The sequence below is a fragment of the Aspergillus karnatakaensis genome (genome assembly GCF_047715665.1).
Source record: "Aspergillus karnatakaensis strain CBS 102800 unplaced genomic scaffold BJY04scaffold_6, whole genome shotgun sequence".
Lineage (NCBI taxonomy): Eukaryota > Fungi > Ascomycota > Eurotiomycetes > Eurotiales > Aspergillaceae > Aspergillus > Aspergillus karnatakaensis.
In genome coordinates this window covers 304409-329076 of record NW_027395718.1, presented here as the reverse complement: position 1 = coordinate 329076, position 24668 = coordinate 304409, and the positions used below count along the sequence as shown (strand labels likewise).

General features: G+C 50.3%; 8 protein-coding genes across 8 annotated transcripts; 4 read left to right on the top strand and 4 right to left on the bottom strand.

Moving 5' to 3' along the window:
* Positions 1-96: 96 nt before the first annotated feature.
* Positions 97-2816, top strand: BJY04DRAFT_179899 (putative GTPase NOG2). Its single transcript, XM_073709971.1, has 3 exons — positions 97-262; positions 315-1062; positions 1433-2816. The coding sequence occupies exons 1-3, from the start codon at positions 165-167 to the stop codon at positions 2261-2263; spliced, it is 1677 nt and encodes a 558-aa protein (XP_073575340.1). The 5' UTR covers positions 97-164; the 3' UTR covers positions 2264-2816.
* On the top strand, positions 2729-5200 carry BJY04DRAFT_135496 (protein kinase IKS1). Its single transcript, XM_073708569.1, has 2 exons — positions 2729-2977; positions 3027-5200. The coding sequence occupies exons 1-2, from the start codon at positions 2922-2924 to the stop codon at positions 5014-5016; spliced, it is 2046 nt and encodes a 681-aa protein (XP_073575339.1). The 5' UTR covers positions 2729-2921; the 3' UTR covers positions 5017-5200.
* BJY04DRAFT_135500 (synembryn) lies at positions 5130-7186 on the bottom strand. Its single transcript, XM_073708570.1, has 7 exons — positions 6922-7186; positions 6788-6862; positions 6661-6737; positions 6447-6605; positions 6283-6402; positions 5388-6232; positions 5130-5339 (listed from the first exon to the last, which is right to left on the bottom strand). Exons 1-7 carry the CDS (start codon positions 6947-6949, stop codon positions 5243-5245), a joined length of 1401 nt encoding a protein of 466 aa, XP_073575338.1. The 5' UTR covers positions 6950-7186; the 3' UTR covers positions 5130-5242.
* Positions 7187-7560: 374 nt separating this feature from the next.
* On the top strand, positions 7561-13510 carry BJY04DRAFT_231025 (putative telomere length regulator protein (Rif1); the record flags this gene model as incomplete). The annotated part of the gene is made up of 4 exons (XM_073719423.1): positions 7561-7996; positions 8030-10494; positions 10545-10803; positions 10876-13510. 4 exons carry the CDS (start codon positions 7561-7563, stop codon positions 13008-13010), a joined length of 5295 nt encoding a protein of 1764 aa, XP_073575337.1. The 3' UTR covers positions 13011-13510.
* Positions 13511-14919: 1409 nt separating this feature from the next.
* Positions 14920-16848, bottom strand: BJY04DRAFT_205292 (amino acid permease/ SLC12A domain-containing protein; the record flags this gene model as incomplete). Its single annotated transcript, XM_073713579.1, has 5 exons — positions 14920-15174; positions 15234-15789; positions 15853-16417; positions 16467-16524; positions 16576-16848. 5 exons carry the CDS (start codon positions 16846-16848, stop codon positions 14920-14922), a joined length of 1707 nt encoding a protein of 568 aa, XP_073575336.1.
* Positions 16849-17583: 735 nt separating this feature from the next.
* BJY04DRAFT_135354 (putative RING finger protein) lies at positions 17584-18874 on the top strand. Its single transcript, XM_073708568.1, has 2 exons — positions 17584-18184; positions 18250-18874. The coding sequence occupies exons 1-2, from the start codon at positions 18099-18101 to the stop codon at positions 18797-18799; spliced, it is 636 nt and encodes a 211-aa protein (XP_073575335.1). The 5' UTR covers positions 17584-18098; the 3' UTR covers positions 18800-18874.
* Positions 18827-20137, bottom strand: BJY04DRAFT_214318 (uncharacterized protein; the record flags this gene model as incomplete). The annotated part of the gene is made up of 4 exons (XM_073715188.1): positions 18827-19801; positions 19859-19887; positions 19946-19989; positions 20049-20137. The coding sequence occupies 4 exons, from the start codon at positions 20135-20137 to the stop codon at positions 18827-18829; spliced, it is 1137 nt and encodes a 378-aa protein (XP_073575334.1).
* A 1920-nt stretch (positions 20138-22057) lies between these two features.
* Positions 22058-23545, bottom strand: BJY04DRAFT_179871 (D-hexose-6-phosphate mutarotase). Its single transcript, XM_073709970.1, has 3 exons — positions 23122-23545; positions 22711-23040; positions 22058-22638 (listed from the first exon to the last, which is right to left on the bottom strand). Exons 1-3 carry the CDS (start codon positions 23365-23367, stop codon positions 22264-22266), a joined length of 951 nt encoding a protein of 316 aa, XP_073575333.1. The 5' UTR covers positions 23368-23545; the 3' UTR covers positions 22058-22263.
* Positions 23546-24668: the final 1123 nt, after the last annotated feature.

The following is a 24668-nucleotide window of genomic DNA, read 5'->3' as shown; positions in this document are numbered from 1 at the left end:
TCTCGCCTGTGGTCCGTGCACCCCGTCCGCTTGGCAGTAGAAAAAATAATTTCTCTGCAACTTTTCTTCTTTCCTTTCTTCTGCGTTCCGCCAACCTTTTTTTTCTATCCTACCTTCATTTTCTGTTATTTGATTCCTTCGGGCATTTGAAGGAGTTTATTACGATGGGTACCGGGAAGAAGGAAGCCACCCGCCGCGTCCGCCAGGGCAAGGTCGGTGATGGCATGGCTAATGTAAGGACCAAGGGTGAAAATTTCTACAGGTAAGCCGCAGCCTTATCCATGGCGATATTCACTAAGGCTAACCTACGAAAGAGATGCGAAGAAGGTGAAGCATTTGAACATGCTCAAGGATGGCAAACCTCGACGTGATGCTGAGGGAAACATCACTGTAGCCGCCTCTTACCAATCCCGAGACGCTCCTGTCGCTCGGATCGAGCCCAACCGCAAATGGTTCGGCAATACAAGAGTTATCTCGCAAGAGGCGCTGTCGTCGTTTCGTGAAGCTGTCGCCGAGCGTGCGTCGGATCCTTACCAGGTTCTCCTCAAGACCAACAAACTTCCGATGAGTCTCATCAAGGAAAACCAAACCCTCAATGGCCTCAAGCAGCACGAAGCCAAAATGGCGATCGAGACATCGCCATTTAGCGACACATTCGGACCCAAGGCTCAGCGGAAACGTGTCAAGCTTGGTGTCTCGTCGCTCGAAGACTTGGCTGGTGAGACGATCAAGATGCACGATACCTACGTCGAGAAGACGGACCAGGCTAGGCATGATGACGGTACTGTGGTTGTCGATGGCGATGATGTGGTTGCAGACCTCGCACTCGGCACATTACCAACGTCCCGTGAAGCTGTCTTCTTGAAGGGTCAAAGCAAGCGAATCTGGAACGAACTGTACAAGGTCATCGATTCTTCCGATGTTGTCATTCATGTTATTGATGCTCGTGACCCTGAGGGTACTCGTTGCAGAGGTATCGAGAAGTACATTCGCGAGGAAGCTCCTCACAAGCATTTGATCTTTGTTCTTAACAAGACTGATCTCATCCCTACTGGTGTGGCGGTAAGTTTATCTTCTTTTCTATTCGTCCCTTACTGTTCCCTACACACCCATTGGCCTTACGGTCATGCCATCGCTAAGTCAAGTCTACTTCCGTGGCTCTTTTGTTCACGTTTTCTCAATGGAAGTATTGTCTGTTACAGCTTTGGCAGATCGACGCTGGTCCGCGCCGAACTTCATTCTGAAGCTAGGCTGATTGGTTTTCGTTTTGAAAACCGGTCGTTAAGGACTAAGCAGTGTTCTGTTTTTGAGTTGAGTACTGCTTCGCCTCGGCGATTTCATAGCAGAGCTCTTAGTAACATTTCACACATCATCCTACATATATCTTTGCTTCTATTTCTTGTCTCTGGTCGTTGCTAACGTAACTTACCAGGCTGCTTGGGTACGACACCTGTCCAAGGACTATCCCACTCTGGCTTTCCATGCTTCGATCAACAACTCCTTCGGCAAAGGATCGCTTATCCAGCTGCTGAGACAATTTTCATCGCTCCACTCTGACCGCAAACAAATCTCTGTCGGTTTTATTGGTTATCCCAACACCGGAAAGTCTTCGATCATCAACACTCTACGCAAGAAGAAGGTCTGCACAGTGGCTCCCATCCCTGGTGAGACCAAAGTCTGGCAGTACATAACCTTGATGAAGAGGATCTACCTTATCGACTGTCCTGGTGTCGTTCCACCGAACCAGAATGACACCCCTGAGGACATTCTTCTTCGTGGTGTCGTGCGAGTGGAAAATGTTGAGAATCCTGAACAATATATTCCAGCCATCCTCAAACGTGTGCAGCCCAAGCATCTTGAACGCACTTACGGCATCAAAGACCCGAAGGATGCTATCGACTTCCTCAGCATTCTAGCCAGAAAGGGTGGTAGGCTTCTTCGTGGAGGAGAGCCGGACCTCGATGGTGTTGCCAAGATGGTTATCAATGACTTCCTCAGAGGCAAGATTCCATGGTTCACGCCACCCCCTTTCACCCCAGGTGAAGAAGGTGAAAAGATTGAAGGCCGTGAAGGCCGTCTTGGCGAGATGGGTCGGAAGCGGAAGATCGACGAGACCACTACCCAGGACGCCAGCGAGGATAAGAAAGCCTCAGCTGAGTCAACTTCCGCCGAAGAGGAGTTTGAAGGATTCGACGACGAGGAAAGTGATAATGATTCGATCGCAAACCTTGAAGTCAGTGATGAGGAGAGCGGGGAGGAGTGAGCAACTCATTCTCGCCTCTACACACTTCACAACCCCAAGAGCAGAACCGCCTTGTTACGGGCACTCATATTCCTAGTTTGCTCGTCTGACACCCGGACAATAATGCAAGGCCATGCTGCAAGCTTAGCTGTCGCGTCTTGCTTGGCCGGTCGGCGGGTCCTTGACAGCTGTACAGCCAGAGGACACTCACGGTTCGGACCCGTGGCACTGTATATGACGCTTGAGTCCACGGTATAAACGGCGCCAATCCAGTCGCAGTACCCACAGCGCCGTCAGGCTTGCTTGGGCTGCCTGCATCGTACTAGCGTGCAAACCCCGATGATGCATCCGGTGGAAGGATTCATCATCACATCTGATGTCCTTGACATCTACTCAACTAGATACCCATGTTCAATTCAGACCTTGTCATATCACGTTTTTGATTCTTTCGATAAGTACAGCGTATTGTAGCAAACAGTAGAGATTCGTTGTGGCTCACCGCCGGAGCTCACGTGGGGCAGGGGCATGGATCATCGACCATGAGAGGGTCATGACCAGCTGCCTCATTCTCTTGAGGACGGGGTCACCTTTGTTTCGAGTGTCCACATAATCCTCCCTTTCTTGCTATGGCCTTTCATCCTTCTACCTCCCTGAATAATGTGTCGCTCTTCGACTTATAATGGCGGAAGAGGGCATGTCCATTGTTCCGTATAGCTCATCCAGTGACGTTGTGCTGTAAGCTTCGCAATAACACTGTCAGAAATAGCTTCTAATCAAAGTTTAGCCGCCATAATGACTCTGTTGTCGTATATGATCGAGATTCGCAACAACTAGTGCTTCAGAACGCGACTGAACATGACGATGACGACGCTCAATGCCCCTACTGCCGCCGTCCGTTGCGAGAGGAGAACGCAGGTCAAGATAACCACCACCCTGGAACACAACCGGAATTCGTGAATCCCGAATACTTTCGCATGCTCCATAACAGTCTACCACCTCCCTCCAAAGACTCGACGGCGCCTTTTCCACGACGCTTCGTTCAGCCTGTTCTTGCAGACGGTCCCTCGGGTTCTAACCACCGGCACGGACACGGAATATCATCGGCAGCATTTACACCAGACTACTTTAAGAAGTTCTTTGTTGAAGACAGAGTTCTAGGGAAAGGTGGAAAAGGTGTGGTACTGCTGGTGAAGCATGTGCTAGATGGAGTCTCGCTCGGGCAGTACGCTTGTAAGCGTGTGCCCGTTGGCGACGATCACGAATGGCTCGAGAAAGTCTTGATCGAGGTGCAACTATTGCAACATCTTTCTCATCAAAACCTTGTCTCTTACCGACATGTTTGGCTAGAGAATGCAAAGATCACCACATTCGGACCCAGCGTTCCGTGCGCGTTCATCCTTCAGCAGTACTGCAATGCGGGCGACCTTCACAACTACATTTGCGGGTCAGTTCAGACATCCACAACGCCTCAGGAAATGAAGGAACGTATCAGGCGGAGATCTAAGGGCGGTCCCGAAGCGCCTATTGACTTGACAGAACCTCGCAAGCTACATTTTGACGAGATTTACTCATTCTTCAAAGACATTACCTCCGGCCTTCGGTATCTTCATGCCAATGGTTACATCCACCGAGATCTCAAGCCTAGCAATTGTCTCTTGCACAAAACCAGCGACGGTATCCGTGTCCTTGTTAGTGATTTCGGTGAGGTTCAGGCTCAGAATGCTACGCGGATGTCTACAGGGGCGACAGGCACTGTGTCATATTGTGCTCCCGAAGTGCTGCGGCGGGAATATCCCGACGGGCCATTTGGAAACTTCACATTCAAGTCAGATATATTCTCGCTAGGAATGATCTTGTACTTTCTCTGCTTCGCTCAACTTCCATATCGAAACGCCGACCTCATCCACGAAGAAAGAGAGGACCTTGATAAGCTCCGCGAAGAAATCATGGGATGGTCTGGATTCGACCAAGCCCGAATGCGCTCAGATCTACCTGAGCAGCTTTATTCGTTTCTATGGCGTCTATTGTCTGTGGACCCTGATATACGGCCATCAGCAGAGGATGTTCTCAACGGTCTTGACGTCAGGGCGAACGTCAACGAGAATTACCGCTCGAAGCGCGGCAGCAGCAGCTCTTCGACTCCTGATATACATACTTCAAGAATACGTCCTCTCGATGACGCGGTCGACTCGCCTTATGAACAACCTGTTTCTCCGAAGCGATCCTTTTCACGGGGCCCTGTCGCCATTCGCCGCAACTCGGTGTATGACAACAACGGGGATCTCACACCAGTTTTTGAAGACATGAACCGCGGCACTCAGAGAAGAGGATCACTCAGCCCAGAGCATGATCTCATTGTCCGGTCACGGTTCTCGACCACACCATCCCTCTCTCCAGGGAACGAAAGGCAAATTGAGCAAGCTAACGCCGAGTCCCCACCAGCTCCTCCTATCAGACTCTTACCTCCCCCGCCAGGTCGAATCTCATTTCTGCGTCGCTTTCAACTCATCATGAGGTCAAATACGCCATTATTTGCGGTTCAGCTTTCTTTATTTCTTGCCAAGATAGCCATGCTGTTGCAGCCTTGTGCGCCGCTGTCTGTGAATCCCTGGGTGCTGTATTTTCTTGTTCTGGTCGCGGGCGTTAACCTACGGACGAGAAGTGTCGTGGTGCAAGTGGCGTCGCTTCTCTTGCATATCGCTGTTGTCATGCTGAGCATGCAGTTGGAGATTCTATGTGCTTGGCCTGGGTCGACTGCGATTGGCCTGTTTTAGGGATGTGTTATGACCGACGTACATGAATGAATTGTTTTCACTCAGAGAGACATGCCCAGGAGTCGATTTGAAATGGACGGATTTGACTGGGGCACCTAAATCCTGTCTACGGATTTGGAACTCGTTGAGAATCCAGACGGAAAGATCGCCAACAGACATACCCGGGCCATATGTATCTAACAGACCAACTATGTTCAGCAAGGTATTTATGTACAGCGAAACTTGCTCAGTCGCTATCGGAATCAGACAGTTCCTCGAACCTCCCTTCTCGCAGAGCCTGTGTGACGGGGTTTTCAACTCCGAGGATGCCGTTTGCCTTAGCCCTGCTCCAAGTTAGGGATATGCTAGGGAAATCAAGGTGCAGTGCTTACCTTTCAAAGAGCACAAACAGTCTCTCTGCTTCCCTTTCCTTTTCTTCCTTTGTCATAGGCGGGCCCGTATCCTCTTTCTCTGCATCCCATCTTTGACCGGTGATCGGGTTGACATCCGGGTTGAGGCCTTCGGAGTTGGTCGAAAACGCTTCGCCCGCAGACTTTGGAATATCTATGCCACGCGATGCAAGTAGACCTGCAGCAAATCCGTACCCAATGTTCTTTGTTAGGCTCTCGGCATTCTTTCCAGAAAGAACAAACATGAGCTCAGAAATCGCGATTTTGAGGTTTGCGTACGGCATGGTTGAAAGTTTGAGTAGCTTCGAAGAAAGTGTATCGGATTGACCAATCGGCCGGCTCCTATCGTTATCATCAGGCAAGAGGAGCCACTGCATATACTTGCGGGGTCCTTCTGGCGCCAGCTCATGGATAGTAACAAGGGTATGAAGGAGTGGTATGGCCTTTGTTTCCAGCTCCAGCGGGTCATACGCTGACACTGCCTGATCTAGAATGTTGATCAATTTGTCGACATTGCAGTTTTGATTGAAAGTGGGGAAGAGTGGGTTGCTTTCGTAGGGCTTCCCTTTTTTGTTTTCAAGGTCGAGGGTAGACAGGCAATTCAACAGCGTGCCGAGTAGGCCGTCCAAAGGCTTCAAGGGAATGTCTATGCGGCTGATGATCTTGAAGATGTAAGGTATAGATGGCGAAAATGTAGGAGCCAGATCTTGAAACAGTTTGGCAACGTTGAAAACCAGCTTCAAAGTATCGATGAAAGCAAGCTCATCAACTTGTGATAGAGGCTTTCGTCCAGATTTTGGGAACTGCTTGGAGTGTCGGAGGATTTGCTGCCTCCTTGATTAGTTTACGCGATCTGTCGGGAGAAAAAAAGGCTCACATAATTGACGTTATCACCCAGGGAATGGTTGTTGATGAGGTCGTCAAAGTTCATGTTAGTATCGTAGGTTGAGAGGAAAAGTATGCGACTGATGACCATTTCATGCTCAGACGAATCACACTAGCACAGTTAGTTGAGCATGGATAAAGATTTGATGTATATACCTTCAGCATTTCAGCTAGTTTCGCTCCTCTGCCAGTGTCGACGAACAGCTGGCGCATACTGGAATCTAGCAATAGAGCATTCGCGACGCATCGTAGGGCGGCATGGCGAACGTCTGTAGTCTCCCCATCGACGCCATATTTGGAGAGGATGTCAATGCCCTAGGCAATAGTCAGACCGGTGCTAGATCCATGGCGCGTCCGCGTTCAGCGGTACCTTTTTTGAGTAGATAGGTCCCGCATTGTCGGGGCTAGTGCCATGTTGCCTCAGCTGCAGGAGGGTCTGGGTCCTTTCTAGCTCGAGCTGTCAGCAGAAGACGTATTTAGTGGCGGCCGAAACTAACGTGCAGATCTCAATGAGTTATCTTTTAGATCTTTTTCTAGATCGTCTAGAAGTTTGGTTACTTGTCGCAGTTTTTCTAAAACCGATAACGTTAGGATTAGCGCGCAGAGAAGAATGCAGTGACTCGTGCTATACCTGGACCCTGAAGAAGACGAGACTCCATAATAACTCAAGCGCCACGTTTTTGCTGCAATGAGCCTTTGGGATTAAGTTCGTCAAGAAATTGGATGCGGCCGTAACAGCAGGAAAAGGGGTATACAACGCAAAAGAGAGGTCGGCGCAAGTACGCGTTCCTAGACAATTACGAACAGAATCTGGAAGAAACTGGCGAGAGCAAAGGATTAAATGAACAAGAAATCGAACGATGATGTGTGCCGTGGAAACGGTTCATTGTTCAGACGATCCTTTGAAGGGCATAGAAAGCAGAAACCCCACCGTCACCGAGCGAGACGCCGTGTTGTCAGCCGCTTCTCCGCAGGCGCCTGGTTCGTAAGGCTGACATGTAGCGCACAACAGCTGCCTCAGGCATTAAACGCGCGGGCAGCCACTTTACGCGTCTCGAGCCTTGCGGCGCGTCCCTCTTTTCGAGTTGTGTGGCTTGGCGTCTCTCTCGGGCCTTCTCCCGACATGGCTCTGACAATCTTCACCTGAGCTGCGCTTTCAACCTTCAGAATAGGGACAGAAGTTGGTCTGAGTTCATTCCTGGAGCTTGGCCGTACCGCAATGTTCCCTTTTCTCAACTTCTTTCCTTCCGTCGTCTGTCTATCTTGAAGTATGGTAGACGTTCTGGCTCCTTTGTCTGCTCGTCCGCCGACTCCACCAAGGACTGCGTCTCGTATGCTGTCCGAGAAGAATCGGACGGAGGACTCGCCGGTGACCGTACAGACGCCCGTTGATTCTCCTTTCCAGCACAACAATTCGACCGGTGCCCCTTCCAGTCGTCAATCGAAGCGGGTGAACTTTTCACCATGGCCAAATTTCATCAAAGCCCCGTCGTTTACGAACACGAAATCGAAAGCCCTCCTTCCCTCGAACGATCGCAAACCGAGTAGGTCAATCCTAAAAGCGACCAGCTCGCCTGCTCCAGTTGGTTCAGTGGACATCATATCCTACACGCCGGAAACGTTTACGATGCTGTTAGAGTCAATTACCAAGCAATTGGCTGGAGAGTCGATCAGCTCGAGGATTGACGCATATATGCAATTCTTTGGTGCACTGAGGGCGTATGAGAAATTACCGACAGAGGAGGAAATTGTGCGCAAGTTGGGGTTGATCAGCCAGTTTATTCAGCGAGATATCAATCGCGACATCACCAAGGACAATCCGCTAGATACAAACCTCATCATCCAAGCTTTGAAGCTTTCTGTGGTACTTGTTTGGCATCCGCAGATTGCCCCTCAACTACCCGATGAGTTCAAGCTTTTCCTCGTCGAGCACTCGATCAGCTGCCTCGAGAATGGAGATCTCCCCAAATCTGTCATGACCCATTACCTTTCTGTCCTATCAACTCAAAAGTTTCAAACGAAAATCATCACGGCCTCCCGAATAACACGCCTACTAGAAATGTTACACAGCCTTACCGATAAAGTGAAGGGGAATTCTGTTGTTTCGCAGCGATTGCTGATATACGAACGCTTATTTGAGCTGTCCAAATCTGCTTTCATTGCGCAGTCAGCTCTATGGATGGATCATCTCATATCCGGCTTGCTTCATCAGATCAAAGATGTAAGACTCAAAGCACTAGAGTTGGGCTTCAACGCCTACATGGCGGTCGGCTCAAGCCCCACGCTTTCCAAGATACTCCGTGATATATTTGACCGGCCCCTCGGAAAGAATAGGAAACTCGTGTCAGAAATCTGTGAACGTCTATCAAGGATGATGACAAGTCCTGACACCGGCGAGCACGTCCCACAGATTTGGGGCGTGATAACGTTGCTTCTGCGAAGCAAACGATTCGACATCGAGTTATGGCCGCACTTCAGAGAGTGGGTTCTGGTTCTCCAGAAATGTTTCAACTGCAGTGACCTTGAAATAAAGTCGAAAGCTATCGGTAATTGGAATCGATTTGTCTTGGTTGTTAACATCAACCATACCACAAGCCGAACATTGCTCAGGATGCTCATAAAGCCGATACTCTCTCAATTCGAGCGCAAGAAGCATGACAGACAAAATTCGCAGCCTAGTCAACTGATTGTCGCCAGTTATTATAATCTCCTATACTATGCTTTTCGACCAGACGCTTCACATGAGCAGTTTGATCTTGTATGGGAAGAATATATCGCCTCACCCTCCTCGAACATTTTTACCCTAGTGCCTAGCCTGAGCGATCGACTGTCTCAGGCTCTCTCGCACATGCTGTGGAACTCGCATTCCCTCAAACCTTGGTCAGAAAATCGAGTCAATGAGCCGAAAAAGATTGGCGCAGAAGAACTGCCCCCTCTGGATTGCAAGTGGGTAAGATCGAGAATTCCAGCTATCTTGAAAGTGTTTGAAGATATTTTGAGGTCATCTGTATGGATCCCTGAGATGGGGAAGTCCAACATTGCCGTTGCATGGACCAACTTGTCTCATGCTTTGGCGTTCGCTGCAAGCAAGGAGATAACTCCTTCGCTAGAATCGATGCAGACGGTCGCCCACGTACTCGGCCTTCTCCAACGACTTTGGAACGCCGGTCCCTCATCGCTTAATGCCCTGGAGGGAGCTTCAAAGGAAACCTTTTTTGAGCGTTTCGGATTTTTGTCAACCACCATGGTAACCGCACTGGGCAGCATTCCATTTACAGAGAAATTGCTGCTGAAGACGGCCGACTCTACATATCAAGCTTCGAATACCCCTACTCACCGACATTCAAAGTCAAACAACAATCCTGATAGCCCGATTTTTCACTTACTTAGGCTCGTCAGCGATGTCCCTGGCATCTCCGAACCAACTCCTTGTTACCATCATCTCATACACGGGATTGTTGAATCAGCATGCCACGGGAAAGCCACAAGAAGTTCCCGGCTTGATATTCTAAGGCAATGCGCAAGCCTCCACTCAATCGGATATGCCTCCACATTCAACGCTTATGACTGTACGCAGGTTATATGGAGGTCAGCGGCTCAGTTGGCCGCGGACTGTCTATCGTCGTTCCCTGTCGATTCCGTGCGCGAACGGAATGGCTCGTTTTCTCGCGACCACGTCAACGTGGTTCAGATACTCTCCTCGGGATTAAACTCCCCTGTCGACCATACGGCTTGGGACGAACTCGTGGGCGCCTTCATTCGCTTGCTAAGAACCGAGAAAGGCAATTCTACCGTCGCTACCATGGTGTTAGAGCCCCTCGCTGGCTTACTGCAGAATCGAGATGTGGCATATGCCTACTTTCCCGCATCCTCGATGTTCAAACATTCTCTATCAATGCCTTTTACAGGATTTATTGAGCCTGAAACCAAAACGCACCCGGACTCAAGAATGCCGGCGTTTCCCTCTACTTTACTTGCTTTAACACATCGACTTCTCCGGGAGTCGTATCAAGTATTGGGACAAGTTCACCTGGATGGCGTCGTGATACTTATTGGATCCATTGCGTCTTTCCTCGCTTCTGGTACTTTTCCGTTCACAGCCATTCTTCTTGAAAGGCTCGGGGAATCCCTTGGTGTGTACTTAAAGGACACATCGCGCAAGCTGACGAGCGACAGTGGTGTGGAGGAGAGAATCTCAGCAGTTGTAAGTTCTTAAATCAACTATGAAATAACAGACAAACTAACCAGGAATAGTGTCGCGCTCTCACCACAGCTATCCTAGGTATTCTGCAACGTTTACCTTCAAACGCTTTGACTCTCCAAAGATTTGACCAAATCATCTGCTCGGGCTTAGAATCCTCGCATGCTCCAACAGCAAACCGATTCCGGGAATATTGTATCTCTACATTTGGAATTCACCAACCACTATTATACCCGAGTGGCGTATTCCAAGCCCTACGAAACATAAGATTCGAAATCGAGGGTCGGACGCCACAAACAATACCAACAGGTGGTCTGCAGTCAGGCGTAGAGCGGCCGCCACAACAGACTCTAGAGACTGCAAACAGTACCAACGAAATTCCAGCCAATCAGCCTACCGCAGGGAGCTTGGATGCTACTTCAAATGACATATCAACAAAGTCTCGTATCTCATTTATCTTGGATACACCCGCGGGGCCTTCCCACTCTACAAGCTTAGAGTCACTTCCAGTGACAGCGGATGCTGAAAATACAGCCGTGACGTCGGGACAAACGGAAGCCAAGCAGCAGCAACATCCTAAGAATACTTCCCAGACTCTTACAAACGAGCAAGAGGTCGATTCTTCCACTATTAAAGACACCAAGCGCCACAGTGAGATGTTCTCGATGATAGCTAATCTACGCTCATCGTCTCCTCCTGCTGCCACGCCAAGAGAACTTGGATTTATGACGCCGCCACGCTTGCACAGTTTGCGAAATGAGGACTCTGAGCCGGATACTCCGCAGACACCAATAATACCGGCCGTCACTGCCGATAATGAAGACGGGTTCCTCGGATCGTCTCCAACACCTGCCATCAGAGGCCGAACCCCGTCAGTAGTATCAGCAATTCATCCCGCGTTTGCAACCGCAGCCGACGCTATGGACATTGATCCTCCCTCATCGCCGCCTGAGCCTGAAGCCCAGAGTATGGCCTCACGGCAGGAAACACCGCTATCTTCCGCCGCCGACCAGAAACCGGGAAATAGCAGAAAGAAGAAAAATAAATCCAAACGAGCCAAGCAGGTCAATAAGAAGGTATCTCGTGATGTCTCGCCTCTCAAACTCGTAAACAAAAATGACGAGAACGGGATACAGCAGACCTTGAGAAGCCGGCTTCGCTCAGCAGACAAAACACCAACGAAGAACGAAGTCGCTTCGGCCAAGAAAGAACAGGGGTCTGCGAAGGCAGTCTCGGGCAACCCAAAGCACAATTCTGCGACCACTTCTAGCTTAGAGAACAGGCCAAACGTCGGCCCTCGACATCATGAGAATCCTCTACTTGAACGCGCCGACCTAGCTATGGACTCAGCAAGCGAGGATACTGATACCCAAGCTACCTCCCAGCTGGAGCATGATTTGGTATCCGCAGTGGATCTAGGCAGTGACGCGGCGGAGAAAGAACTTCCACAGTCTTCAAATGCAGCCTCGACTAATCGCAAACGGAAGCGAGAGGCTGATACGTCTACGCCATCTAAGAAAGATCGACGCCGCTCATCAAGAATATCTGGAACAGCAGCACCTATGGCCGAGATCGAAGAGAGCCCAACTACACGCTCTAAGAAGCAGAAGTTGGCCACGTCTCAAGAGATTCTCTCCTCGCCTGTTGCTTCTGCCACGAAGAACCCAAATCAAACCACACACGACGCAGGCGAACCATCCACACACGAAGCGGCTGAAGAACAAAACTCCGAGAAGCAGACAGACAAGTCTTCCCAGATACGGAGATCCTTCCGCATCAGTGGTGTTCCAGCTCCCGATTTTCCTGAAGACACTCCAACCCCCAAGAGCTTGCCGCAGCCGAGGAGCTCGCAGAAGCGGAACAAGAGGAAAGAGCGAAGAGCGTCACGGCGACGATCTCAGGCAGCTAGCGGTGCATCGAAGCAAGAGGTCAACACTGCAAAGGAAAGCCCAAAGAAGGCGGTTGAAGATCCTCCACCCACCGACACGAACAACATAAATCTTGAGCCTGAAACGAACATCTCTCTATCCACGGCTGACCTTGTGACACAGCCTGAGCAAGAAGCCGAGCTGCCAAAAGAACCCGAGGACATTCCAATGGTCGAGGTACAGGAAACTGCAGAGCTCGAAGCGCCTCTGGAGCAAGAGGACACGCCACTTCCTCGGAGCCTCGAGAAGGAAATAGAGGTTGAAGAGTCAGCTGGACCAGCCGAGACATACATCTCACCAGCACCGCAGGAACCAGAGCAACAGCCAGAACTAGCCCCAGAGCTCGAACACCAAGTCGAGCCAGAGCAAGCTCTGCAACGTAGCAAGGACGTTGGTATAACCACATCCCTTCGAAACCTGCTCGACCAGGTTAAGCTCGCCTCGCTAGACCGAGACACCGTCAAGGAGATGGATGACCTCCTCTTCGATCTCCGGGTTGAGATGCATGAGGCTCTCAGACGGCACCGCGACGTTACCGCTAGCACCACACACCATGATGATCAACATAACAATATCAGGGAAAAACACTAAGATAGGGGAGGGGATTTTGCATAGCGCCGGCGTTTTTGGCCCAATTTTTCACTTTCCAACTGCAAAAGAATCCTTGCAATACCCTTGACAAGTGATAAAGAGCGAAAGCCCTGCTTGTCTTTTCTTTGTTCTTTGTTTCCTTTGCTTTTGGTTGTACGTCTATCTCATAGCCTCCCCGACAACCCGGGGCGCTAGTACCTTTTACATACATATGTATATAGATTTCTATGCTAGCCGAAACTATCCTCTGATATCCGATCTTCCCATCTTTCCAAGACTCAACATCTCGCACTGTAGCAATATCGCCATCAACCATTTCAACAGCGTGCCTAGGTAGGTCGGTAGCCAAATGCACCTTCCTAATCTGACCACCTTCAGGCTGCAGGAACCGAATACCACCTGATCCCCCCTCGCCCCCTGCTCCAAACCCAGCCATCAAAGAACCATACAGTAGTACCTCGGCATTCTTATCGGCATGCGCCTTCTCACCTAAGCTTACCCTCCTCCCTTCGCAGTTCCGCACAGACACAACCAGGCCACGCCACCAGCCCTGCCAGCTAAACCCGCCTCCGAGTTCCGACGGAACTTCCAGGCTGAACCTCCAAACTGGATGGTCAAGTGACTGGAGAACCCTAATCAGACCACCCATCCCTACATCCCTATGAATGCCTACTTGCCACCCCCAGCTCAACCAGAACCCAACCTTGGATCACAGCCCAACTTTGCTTCTCCAGACTACTCCATACCCCAACATACAACCAGACTAAAACACTCAACCCTGCATTGCCAAGCAATCCAGACCCAGATTTTAGAAAATGTCTTAGAGACTTGAGTTAGCGTTAAGCTACGAACCGCCAATTTAGCGGGTTTCTTCGTCAGTAATATATATCAGGCGCCAAGAGAAGGTAATAAGTAGGTAATCTCAGGGACTCAGCGAATGAACAGATGGAGTTTGAGGGGTCGATTCAGCTCAGTTTGGCGCCGAGAGCTGGTATTGGATAATGTCAAGACTCAAAGCCTTGAGTTCCGTGTCAAATTGTAAAGGGAGAGAGTGCTCCGGCATGAATACAAGTAAGGACAGGGTAGTATCAACACGTCAACGTCAAACAAATCGGACCGATATCGGTTATCTATCCGAAGCTGACTCGCGCTATTCATACTCTAGGAAGAAGCAAAGCAAGCAGAGAAATAGGGATAGAAGTCGGGTACGAGCAACTGCGGAGGTGGCAAGACAACCAACCTTACCAGATTCAAGTTCCGGATCCGAACCCAGCCAGAGTCGAGAGACAGGTCACCTGCAGCCACAAAGCACAATTTCACCATCTCGCCATCCCTCTCGGTGCCGTTCTCCCAAGGAACGAAACGCGTGACTGTGACCAACCGACCGCCAGCGCGTTGGCCCGCTAGCTCATCGCAAGATTCGCGACTGCGACTCCAAGTCGGGGAAGGAAGCTAGGCATGCACGCGAGCGCGGAGCAAAGTCCCGAAACCGGTCTAGCCTGCATCCCGGGCGCCTTGGCTGCTGGGGGCGCCGGGGGGCGGGAACCAGCGCTGTTTCTTGGCTTGAGGGCAGTTTGATTTGATTTGTAGATTTCGTTGGTCATTCATTGGGCTGGGGGAATCGTGAGATTGAAGAGCGCTTAAATGTGTGATACGGCTGTAAGGCGTCCTCCGTACTTTGCTGGGGCTGAACTCGACAAGACTATATATTGTCCCTTGGCAATTATTCAAATAAATGAATCGAGGTTCATCACGAATAGATAGAGTAGATTATCGTATAGACCGTAGCTGATCATACACAAGTTGAAGCTAATAATTCACTAGTAACCGCGACCTTCTAGCCTTGAGTTGCTCATGGCACGCAAGAACACTTTAAGAGACAACATGCGGAAACCGAAAAATCTGCCTACTAGAACATGGCGTGGGCAATGCGCCTCCACTTAGGAAGAGCAGCAACCCTGGCCCGCTCGGCGTTGATGTAGTCCCAGTCGAGCTCACGACGGCCACTGTCGACGTCGATCTGTTCGGTGCGGAGCCACCCCTTGCGCTTCCAGATGAAACCGCAGATCCAGAAGAAGAGTACAACGGGCAGGGCGAGGTATGATTTGAAGAAACCCTCAGCATCATTGATGCCACCACCAGCGGGTGCGATGGCGGTGAAGAACTGTGAATTGGTTAGCTGGTGAACCAGTGGAAAAGGTGGAAAAGGTGGAAAAGACGTACCTGAGCAATCAAGACAATCACAATAAGGAAGACACCGAGCCAGGAGCCCCAGACGCCGAAAGCCGCCTGGAAGGGGATCTCGTCAAGAGTATGGCCGTTGTAAGCCCAAGCCTTGCGGAAACGGATGTGGGCCACGCAAATGGAACCCCAGGTGAAGAGTGCGGCCAAACCAGATAAAGCCTGAAGCCAGGCGAAGATTTCCGCGCCGGAAGAGGTGACGTTGACATATCCAAGCGCACCGAAGGCGATGGTAATGAGCACTGAGTACAGTGGGCGACCCGAGCGATCGACGTAAGTGAACAGCTTGGGTGCGTAGCCTTGTTCGGCGAGGGCAGTCAGGGTACGTGAGGAACCGTAGACGCCAGAGACACCAATTGACAGAACAGATACAAGAATCACAACGTTCAAGAATGAATCGTAGCCTGTAAGACCAGCATCCTTAGCGAGGATCACGAAGGGAGAGGCTGCAACGTCAAGCAAGCTGCCATTGCCCAGAAGACGGGGGTCGTCGGACTCGACAAGAAGTCCGACAAAGAATAGTCCGAGAATGTAGAAGCTAAATAATAACAAAAGTTAGACACCACGAGCGGTCACAATGATTAGAGAAAACAAAACTCACAGAGTAATACGCCAGAAAACTTGCTTGATCGCACCCGGCAAGGCCCTGGTAGGATTCTTAGCCTCCGCGGCAGCTAGGCCGACCAATTCAGTTCCACTGAACGAGAAAGCAGCGGTAACGAAAACGGAGCAGAAACCCTTGAAGCCATTTCGGAAAGCACCGGGGTTATACCATGTACGGGCACCCCAGTACTCATCGTACTTGCCACCGCTAGGACCACCACCAAGAACCAGAACCAAGGCAATGACCATGAAGGTAATGATAGTACCGAGCTTCAGGACAGAAGACCAGAATTCCTCCTCGGCATACCCGATGGATCCGAAGACATTGATAGCAATGATGGCGACCATAAAGACCGTAATCCAAACCGCAACACTGACATCGACCTCCCAGTAATCAATCGTCATACCGGCGACTGTCAGCTCAAGTGGCACGATGATAGCCCATTGGAAGACGTAGTTCCATCCCATGGCGAAACCCCAAGAAGGATCGATGAAGCGGGTAGAGTAAGTGTAGAAACCACCGGAGATAGGGTACATAATAGCGAGTTCACCAAGAGCGTAAACTATATCGTTAGAAAGGGTGGGTGACGTATCAGAGTGATGTTTACTTACCGACGTTGAAAATCATGACACCGATAATCAAGAAATCCAGGAACAGAGAAGCGGGACCCTAGACAGGTCAGAGAGGAGCCCTGTGAGCGACGTCGTAAGGCATGCTTACACCAGTAGAAAGAGCACCACCAGAACCGACGAAGAAACCAGCACCGATAGAACCTCCGATAGCAATCATGTGCATATGACGGGTTTTCATGGCACGAGGCAACTCGACCTGGTTGGCGGGACGGCGCGTGAAAGACCTGAAGTTCAGACCATTTCGGGTCATAAAGTCCTCCTGCTCGTAGCTTTGAATCTGGCCATCCTGGACGTAGGCTGGAGGCGAAGCGGCGGTGGCCTCGACGTCGAGGCCGCCTTTCTTGGTCTCTTCAACACCCATAGCTGCAGCTGCGAAAAGGATTGACACAGAGAGAGGGTGAGAGGAAGGGGGATGAGGGGAAGAAAGAGAGGAAGAGGGGGCGAAAGATGGGCGTGGGAAGATGCTTTAATAGGGGATGGGGATGGGCAGGCGGGATCAGCAAACGCAGAGCGCGAAGGCTGCAGAGGAACACATGGAAGGCATGGAACAAATGGAAGACGCGGTCGAAGGGTCGATGGCGAATCACGATAAGACCAGTGCAGGACTTGGCCGAATCAAGAGGCAGACGGGGAAGCCGAGAAATCTGAGGTTACAATTGTCTCATCCATCTGCTCTCGCCATGGATCGGGCAACCAACCGTTGTGGGAAGACCACGCGATTGGGGGCAGCATTGGCGGCATCTTGGCTTGGTCTCAGCACAGGTCTGGGGTTGGCTTGGACGTGGCGTTTTAGTCTTTGTTCTGGACAAGTCATTGCGATTGTATCCTGGTAGCTCGCTATCTCTAGCTGTCTGACTGCATACGGAGGAGATGGTCTGTATCTAAACCACAGAATGAGAGAAAGCAAAAGCGAACTCAGTTGTGTTGGTTACCAACAGGAGTGAACTTTCTGGAGGCGACCGAGATAGCGATATCAACAAAGAGAGGCCAGGTGAATAATTCCAGAATGTCTTTGCGACCCACAAATTAGAGCAATGGAGGTCAGATGGAGATAGCCCCGTATCTTACCGTCATTTACCAAAGCCAAGCTTGATAGGAGCTTTCTCCACCAATGGACAGTCAATAATATCCGGTTACAGGCGGGTCAGCGTAAGATATGTTTGAAAGTAAAGTACCTTGGCTAATATGGCGGATGTAACATCGTGATCTGGGGTTCTCCACCGCCGATAAGCACTCAACCTACCTAACTAGTCGTTGACAGCTGAAGGACATTCTAGTCAACAAGACGAAGGAATACGAACGACATTAGTCACGACTTTCTCGAGAAGCGACCGAGTGTCTTCTTGAATAGCATCAAATGTAGCCGATGAGATGAGTATCAACAACCTAGGCACGGTCTTGGTGCGGGGTTCGGCTGGTCAGGAGACACGAGCGACTCGACTCGACTCAGCTCGACCTCAAATTTCTCTCATCTTCAGTATCTTCATCCATCACAACCTACTACTTTCTTTCCATAGTCTCGCTAGTAATGTCTAATATTGTGTTTAATGACAGCCCACTTTCCTATCATCCCATGCTCTAATCCCATCTCAGACAAGGTAGTATCTTACGATGGCCGAGGATTCGGACGAACCTTCCGGGGCCACTCTGGGCTATCTGGCCCCCATCTGTGTCGCCGTTTTCTTTATTTTTGTCTGGTACTTTGTCTCTCTCTGCTATCTACCCTCTTCTGGTGTGTCTGTCATAGTCTCATTCTGAACAGTTTTCGATACAGGATCATCTTTGGTACGCGACACCGGTTCCGAGCTCCCGATCGCCAGTTCGATCCCGAAGGCTGGCCGTTGGAGCCCCTCGTCTCCATCCTGACACCTGCAGATCTCGACGCTCGTTTCCCCTTGATTAAATATAGTGCCTGGTTGGCGACCCACAAGAGCGAAAAGTCCAAAAACTTCGAGGTCGACCCTGCGCCGGGCCAAGAACCGATATCGCCCTCGACGCGCTCCTTTGACGCCACTGAAAAAGAGCTGACACCCAGTGGTAAGACGCTGGAGATTGACACCGCTTCTAGCCATGGCGATGCGCACATGGAGTGCGTTATCTGCATGGAAGACTTTGACGACGACGACTCCATTCGGGCGCTGACTTGTCGTCACATCTTCCATGCCGCTTGTCTTGATCCGTGGTTTACCACACGGCAAGCCCGATGTCCATTGTGCAAGACTCGCTATCCTCCTGAGCCAGGCTCTCCTTCTGCTCCAAGACGTCCAGCTGCAGTTTTGCTCAGAAACCAAATCTTTCCTCGCGTGCTCTGATACCGCCTTGAACTACTGACGCCCGAACTATGGGCTGAACTGAGACCCACCTGCTTCGACGTCCCCTTTGGTCTTGCTGAATTCATGTCGGATTGCACCCGCCGTCTGGGCTGACTTCTGTCTCTCGTCTTTCAACATCTTATTCTCTGCTACATTGCGCACTCCTTCTGTTGTTCGCCGATCTTTGAACCCACCAAGCAGTCGCGTACGCTCAAGAAACACCGATGTCCGTGACTGCGAACTGTCTGCCGATTGCTCAGGAGATTCTGGTGCGAAAACTTTGTTTGGATGTCCTGCCTGCCCACGGTTTTGACCACTCCCGCGCTGTGTCGGGGCAAGACTGAAAAGCTTTCGTAACAGAGGCCACATGCAAACAAGGTTGGCGACATAGATCGCTGTGCTCGCCTCGCGGATGTACCATATCTGGTACGTTGTCGTCAGGGGCGACGCAAAGTTGAATACTTTGTTCAAGATCGCTGCAACTATGGTAAACACTCCCAAGCTCATGATACAGAGCAAGAGCACCTTCTTCGTGGTCTTCATCTGAGCTTTGATCAACAACGGAACCGGGATGGCGAGCATAGCTGCATCAGACGAAATGTTGAATACTGCTTGCGTGATTGAGTAGCGCTGGTAGGTAGCGCATTGCATATCCTGCACGGGCATTGCCCAGTACTGCGAAAATGGTCGGCAGTAAACCGCATAGTAGGTCACCATGATGACCACAAATCCGACCGCGACATAAACCGCAATGACCTTCACATACAGACGAAGCCGGAGTTTTTTTGTCAAACGCCAGAACAATGTCAGCATGCACGTCTTGACCCCCCATGTCGAGAACAACATGCATTGTTCCAACCCTATAACAATCTTGCTGCCAAATATCCGATCTTGAACTTGCTGAGGGTCGCCTAGGACTTGATCGTAATCCTTTGGGTCCATAAGATTCGTCGCATAGTGCGAAGAGATCTGAATCAGGACCAGAAGGGTGGTATAGATGAGCTGAGGTTGTGGTATGGTTAGCCCACATTTACGTAACGAGATCGGTGCAGAACCCACAAATGTGACGGTCATCACATAGTCTTCAACTATGATCCACCTTACGTTAGTCACTGAATGAACGCCTGGGGAATCTTCTCCACTTACAATATAACCTCTTGATGGTGCCATTGGCGATGATCCGTGACGCCCTGGTCGGTCAGCACTACGATTCTGCGGCGAAGGCCGGGGACGAAGGAGGCAAACATACATCCGTCCGATGTACAAAACAACCCCAATGCTCCAGAATATCAGTGACTCTGTAAGAAGCTGACGGGGAGTGGGTGACACATTCCCCATCCTGCTGAGACCTTTCGGAGTCCGTGCCAAACAGTTTGAAAAGCTGAACGTTGGTATTCCGCGACACTATGGAGGCATCCTCGCTTGACTAGAGATATAACTTTGGCTTTAAAGCCGCCATTTGTCGATCGAAACACTGATAGGCTTCGCATACCCTTCAACGCCTATCTCCCTCTCTAGTCTATCGACAGATAGGCCAAGAATAGGGTCGCTGTGTTTGTAATCTCCAGGGGGACGAGGAGTTGCAAGGAGTTGCGCAAGGGGTGCTCTGCCTCGTCGACACGGCTTGCGACGCAGGACACTGCGGCCAGTCCATAAGCTTAAGAACGGCCTTACTTCCCCTCCATCAGACTTCAATTACACATTTCCGCGTAAGGTTGAGGGTGGATAACTCTAGTGGCAAGAACGATTGCACAATATCCTCCCACCATCCGGCAGTCTCCATCTATGGCCGTACTCAAATTATCAGATGTGATACTACCCAACATTGGGGCAGACGATCGCCGATTACTCTCATTGCAGCTGCCTTCAGAACTACACGTTCTTGAATGCTCGGTGTAACGGTCCGCAGCGGCCAGAGCCGAACCTCGAGCTGGGATCCCCTAACGTCCCTGACGCTCTCCATTCAGCAACTTAGCCCTTGCTTCGGAAGCTCACACCCCTTGCAGGTTGCTTCGTAGCTCCTTGAACTCAAACATGCGCCAGCCGCCAAGTTAGAGGAAGCAGTCGTCTCAGAATGTTTGAGTCCAACGCTGCAACGCGTCAATGAAGCTTTAAACTCGCTGCTGATCGTGTGATGGCGAAGTCTCACATGCAGATGTTTCAGATTCTTATTTGTTGGTTTATACTTTCTTTTCCTGTACAACATCCATCCTTTGCCCAGGTGGCTGGGCACCGCACCCCAATAGGGATGCACGCAGCGTCAGCGAGACTGAACCCCTGAGGGATTTTGCCGCATTCTCGCTTTTTTTCTCTTGAAGCTTCATCGAGATGCTTCTCTTTAGTTCGGTTTATCCGCTTGATCCGACAAGGAAATCGGCGCTTCGACTGTCCTATCGAAACTGGCTCTTAGGGCACATTGCATGCATCCCCAACGAGATTTCGTTGACGCCTGAGACCGCTCAAGTGGCGTGGAGCCATTGAGTCAAATACCTCCTCTGAGCTGTATTCATTCCGTGCTACGCAGTGCTTTGGCTAGCAGTGCCAGCAATCTGTACGCTCGGCCATTATTATACGCACGGCAATCGTACTCCATCTCTCCTCCGCTCGATTAAGCGGCATGAACATATACCTTCCGTGCACAGTACGCTGTTTCTCAGCTTTGTTCCGTCGCTTTTACCGCAGGGTATCACCGGCGTTCTTTCATCACCGGCGTCCCCGAGTACTACCGGCCCGGGGTCCCTTTACACATTTCTTAGTTCAGATGCTAGGAAGCAGGCTTTGTACTTGCGAATCATACTCCGGTTCCGTATTACATGCCTCCGATGTACTACATGATACACTACACACTGTACAATGCTCACACCGTGCAACGATTAGCGTACACCTGTCACCTGCTCCTGAGTTACCTCCATGGTTAAATAGATTCCACGTGGGAGCCTCATAGTAATCCTTGCTTGTGGGAGACTGAAGAGTTAGAGAGCCGAGACGAGCATAGAGCAGACGAATATCTCTATCGCAACTAAGACGTCCAAATGTTCACCCTCTATCCCTTCTGCCTAATCTCTCGTACAGAACCTACTAGACAATAATAGGAAGGAAAAGGTCTCTCAACATGAGGTCAGGTTGAGATTTGTTCGAGGGTAAACTGGGGAGATACCAGGGGCTCGCGGGGAGGCCCAAAGGGACTGAAGCCTACGTAGGAACGGGTGATTCTGGGTAGTATGATTCGGGGGTTGCGTATTATACTAGACAATATTCGACACAATGAGGGTTTCGGGCGTCGTGGATGATTATGTATGACAACTTCCAGTTCATTGCCATGGGTAGACATAGGCATGAACATCAAGTTATGTATTTCTGAGTATCTCTTCATTCAGATCGTATTCGCTTCATAATGTGGATAAGTACTTCATTACTTCCCATATCTCGCTTCGTTTCAATTCATAACTCCGGCGTCCATCGAATTAAACCCGGATAAACTGACCTCCCTCCCAGCTCTCTCCAGCCTCCAGAGCCTGCCACCCATTGACAGCACCCGCCTCAACACAAACCATCTTCTTGTATCCCTCATCTGGGCTAAAGTCACCCATGCTCTTTGCCTTCTCTATCCATGGGTTCCACACAACGGCGTCGTTCAGACCCTCACGCGTAATGCTATAGAGATCCTTCTCATTATCGGAGATGACAAGCGGAACAGCCGGGTCGAGATCCTTGTATACGCGGTCCGTCTCGGATGTGAAGGCAATTGAGGGCGCAGATTCGGTGTGTTCGCTGGCGTTCTGCACTTTGTCGATGTAGGTCTTTCCGTTGAGGTTTTTAACGCGAATGGAGTTGATATCCTTCTCAGTCCGACAAGCTGTTAGTCACCGTCCACTTCATAACTCCACAGAAAAGACAAGTAAAGAACAAACCTCAATCGCGAAATATGTGTGCAGCAGAACCTGGAACTCAAAGCTCTCCTTGCCCTGATTCTGCACCTGCAACGATGTCCCAAGCCCCTCCCTTGACAGCGTCACGCTATAAACCAGTCCAAACTCGTACCCCCATTTCGAGCGGAATTCCGGCGTCAGGTTTGATGTAGCAAGACCAAAATCAAGCTTCACTGCGTCGTCGGAGCCCGAGTTGTCCCTGTCGCTGGATTCGGAGGAGGACTTGCCGAGGAATTCCCAGAGTGAGTTTCGCGCGAAACCGTGTTGTGGGAGCGGGGTCGTCGCGTGGTTCTGAGGAGGGGGGCCGAAGACCTATGTCACCAAAGAAAAATATCAGTAATCAATTAATCAGGCAAGATTTAGATTGGAGCCGGGAAGAAAGGAAAGGCATACAGGGAAAACGACGGGAATTCCACCACGGATTGGCTTCGAGCCATCTAGGACTGCGGCATCACTGAGCCAGAGTTTCTCTGCACCGTCGGCAGTTTTCCACGAGGTTACTGTCGCGCCGTAGAGGTTTACAGTGACGGATTCGCCGGTGGGAAGGGAGGCTTGGACGATGTTGTTTTGGAGGGAGATTGTTGGTTGCGGCGGGGTGCTGGTTATGCCGATCGCAGTGGGCTTTTTGGCGCGGTCCATGATTGCTTTGTTGAGGATTGACTTAACAGAGAGATGGAAAGTTGAGAGACTATGACTAGTGGTTAAACAGCGAGGAAATGAGGGTGAGTGAGATGGTTAAAAAGAAAAGGAAAGGTTGAGGAAGAGGGGTATATCGTCATGTCATGGCTTAGTACACTTGCACAGTGGGGCTGTTTCAGGTTCTGGAACTGATCGGATCCCATAGCTAACACCACATGTTTGGGGTCAGATCTATATCGTTCACTAATTCTATGGTTTGGATACCTTATCATGCCGGAAGGCTGGCGGATACGCCATTGAGGAGAGAGGTAGATGCTTATAACTTATATCTTGAGTTTGTTGTGCTGATCTTGATTGATTCTGCCTTTTCGCCCTCATTGAGTACCCTTTTCCAAGAGTTTACATGGAAGATTTGCTCGAACATGTCCGACGCCAAAATAGTATTGGTTTGAAGGCAGAGGTTTTGAGAAGAGATTTACGCAGGGCAAGGTACAGCATGCACACTAGCCGTCTTCTCCGTATGCCATCTTTCGGCAGGTACCTATAGTTGTATAATCGTTGCACAATTATATATAGATACCTAGGGGATCAGGAAGTTGAACAAATTCGGACATACAATGTCTATTGCTGGTCATTTCTGCTTTCCACCATAATGCCCAAGCTCAATGCTCTTCGAGCGAGGAGTGATAGCTGTCACTGGAGTCCTAAAAGAAGACTACTCGTAACCGAGCCAAGATGCGAGACCTCCCGTAATTCCGTTAGTCAGATACCAGACAAGACAGAGCCTGTTGCTGGGGCCCATTGTGTTCATGGAGTCTTCGTCTATGCCACAATCCAGAGCCTGATATCACACTCCCACACGATTCCACGCACATTGCCGCTGTGTGATACTGTAGCGTCTGAGCTCGCTGCAATAGTTAACTATCAAGGTATGGTTTAGGGAGCAGTAGGGACGGTTCTGATGGATGAACGAGGTTAAACAATATTCGGCGAGATCTAAGGATAGGAATATGCTGCCTGCTACTCTATAGGACGTTTCTTCCGACCGAGATCCAACAACAAAAATAGCCCATTAAAGCCGGGACGCTCTGATATAAACGTTGGGATATCCTCTGCTGCTGGATGTGGTGTTTTGATCAGTGCATGACGGCAACTTGAAGAGCCCATAACGTAGCAAAAGGAACATAAGGCCTGGACTGCGACAGAAAGAGTCCGAGACAGAGCCCTATTCCCTAATGAGCTCAGAGATACATGATCTAGCACGTTGTCGAGGTCTCAATAGAGCCCACCACACCAAAACA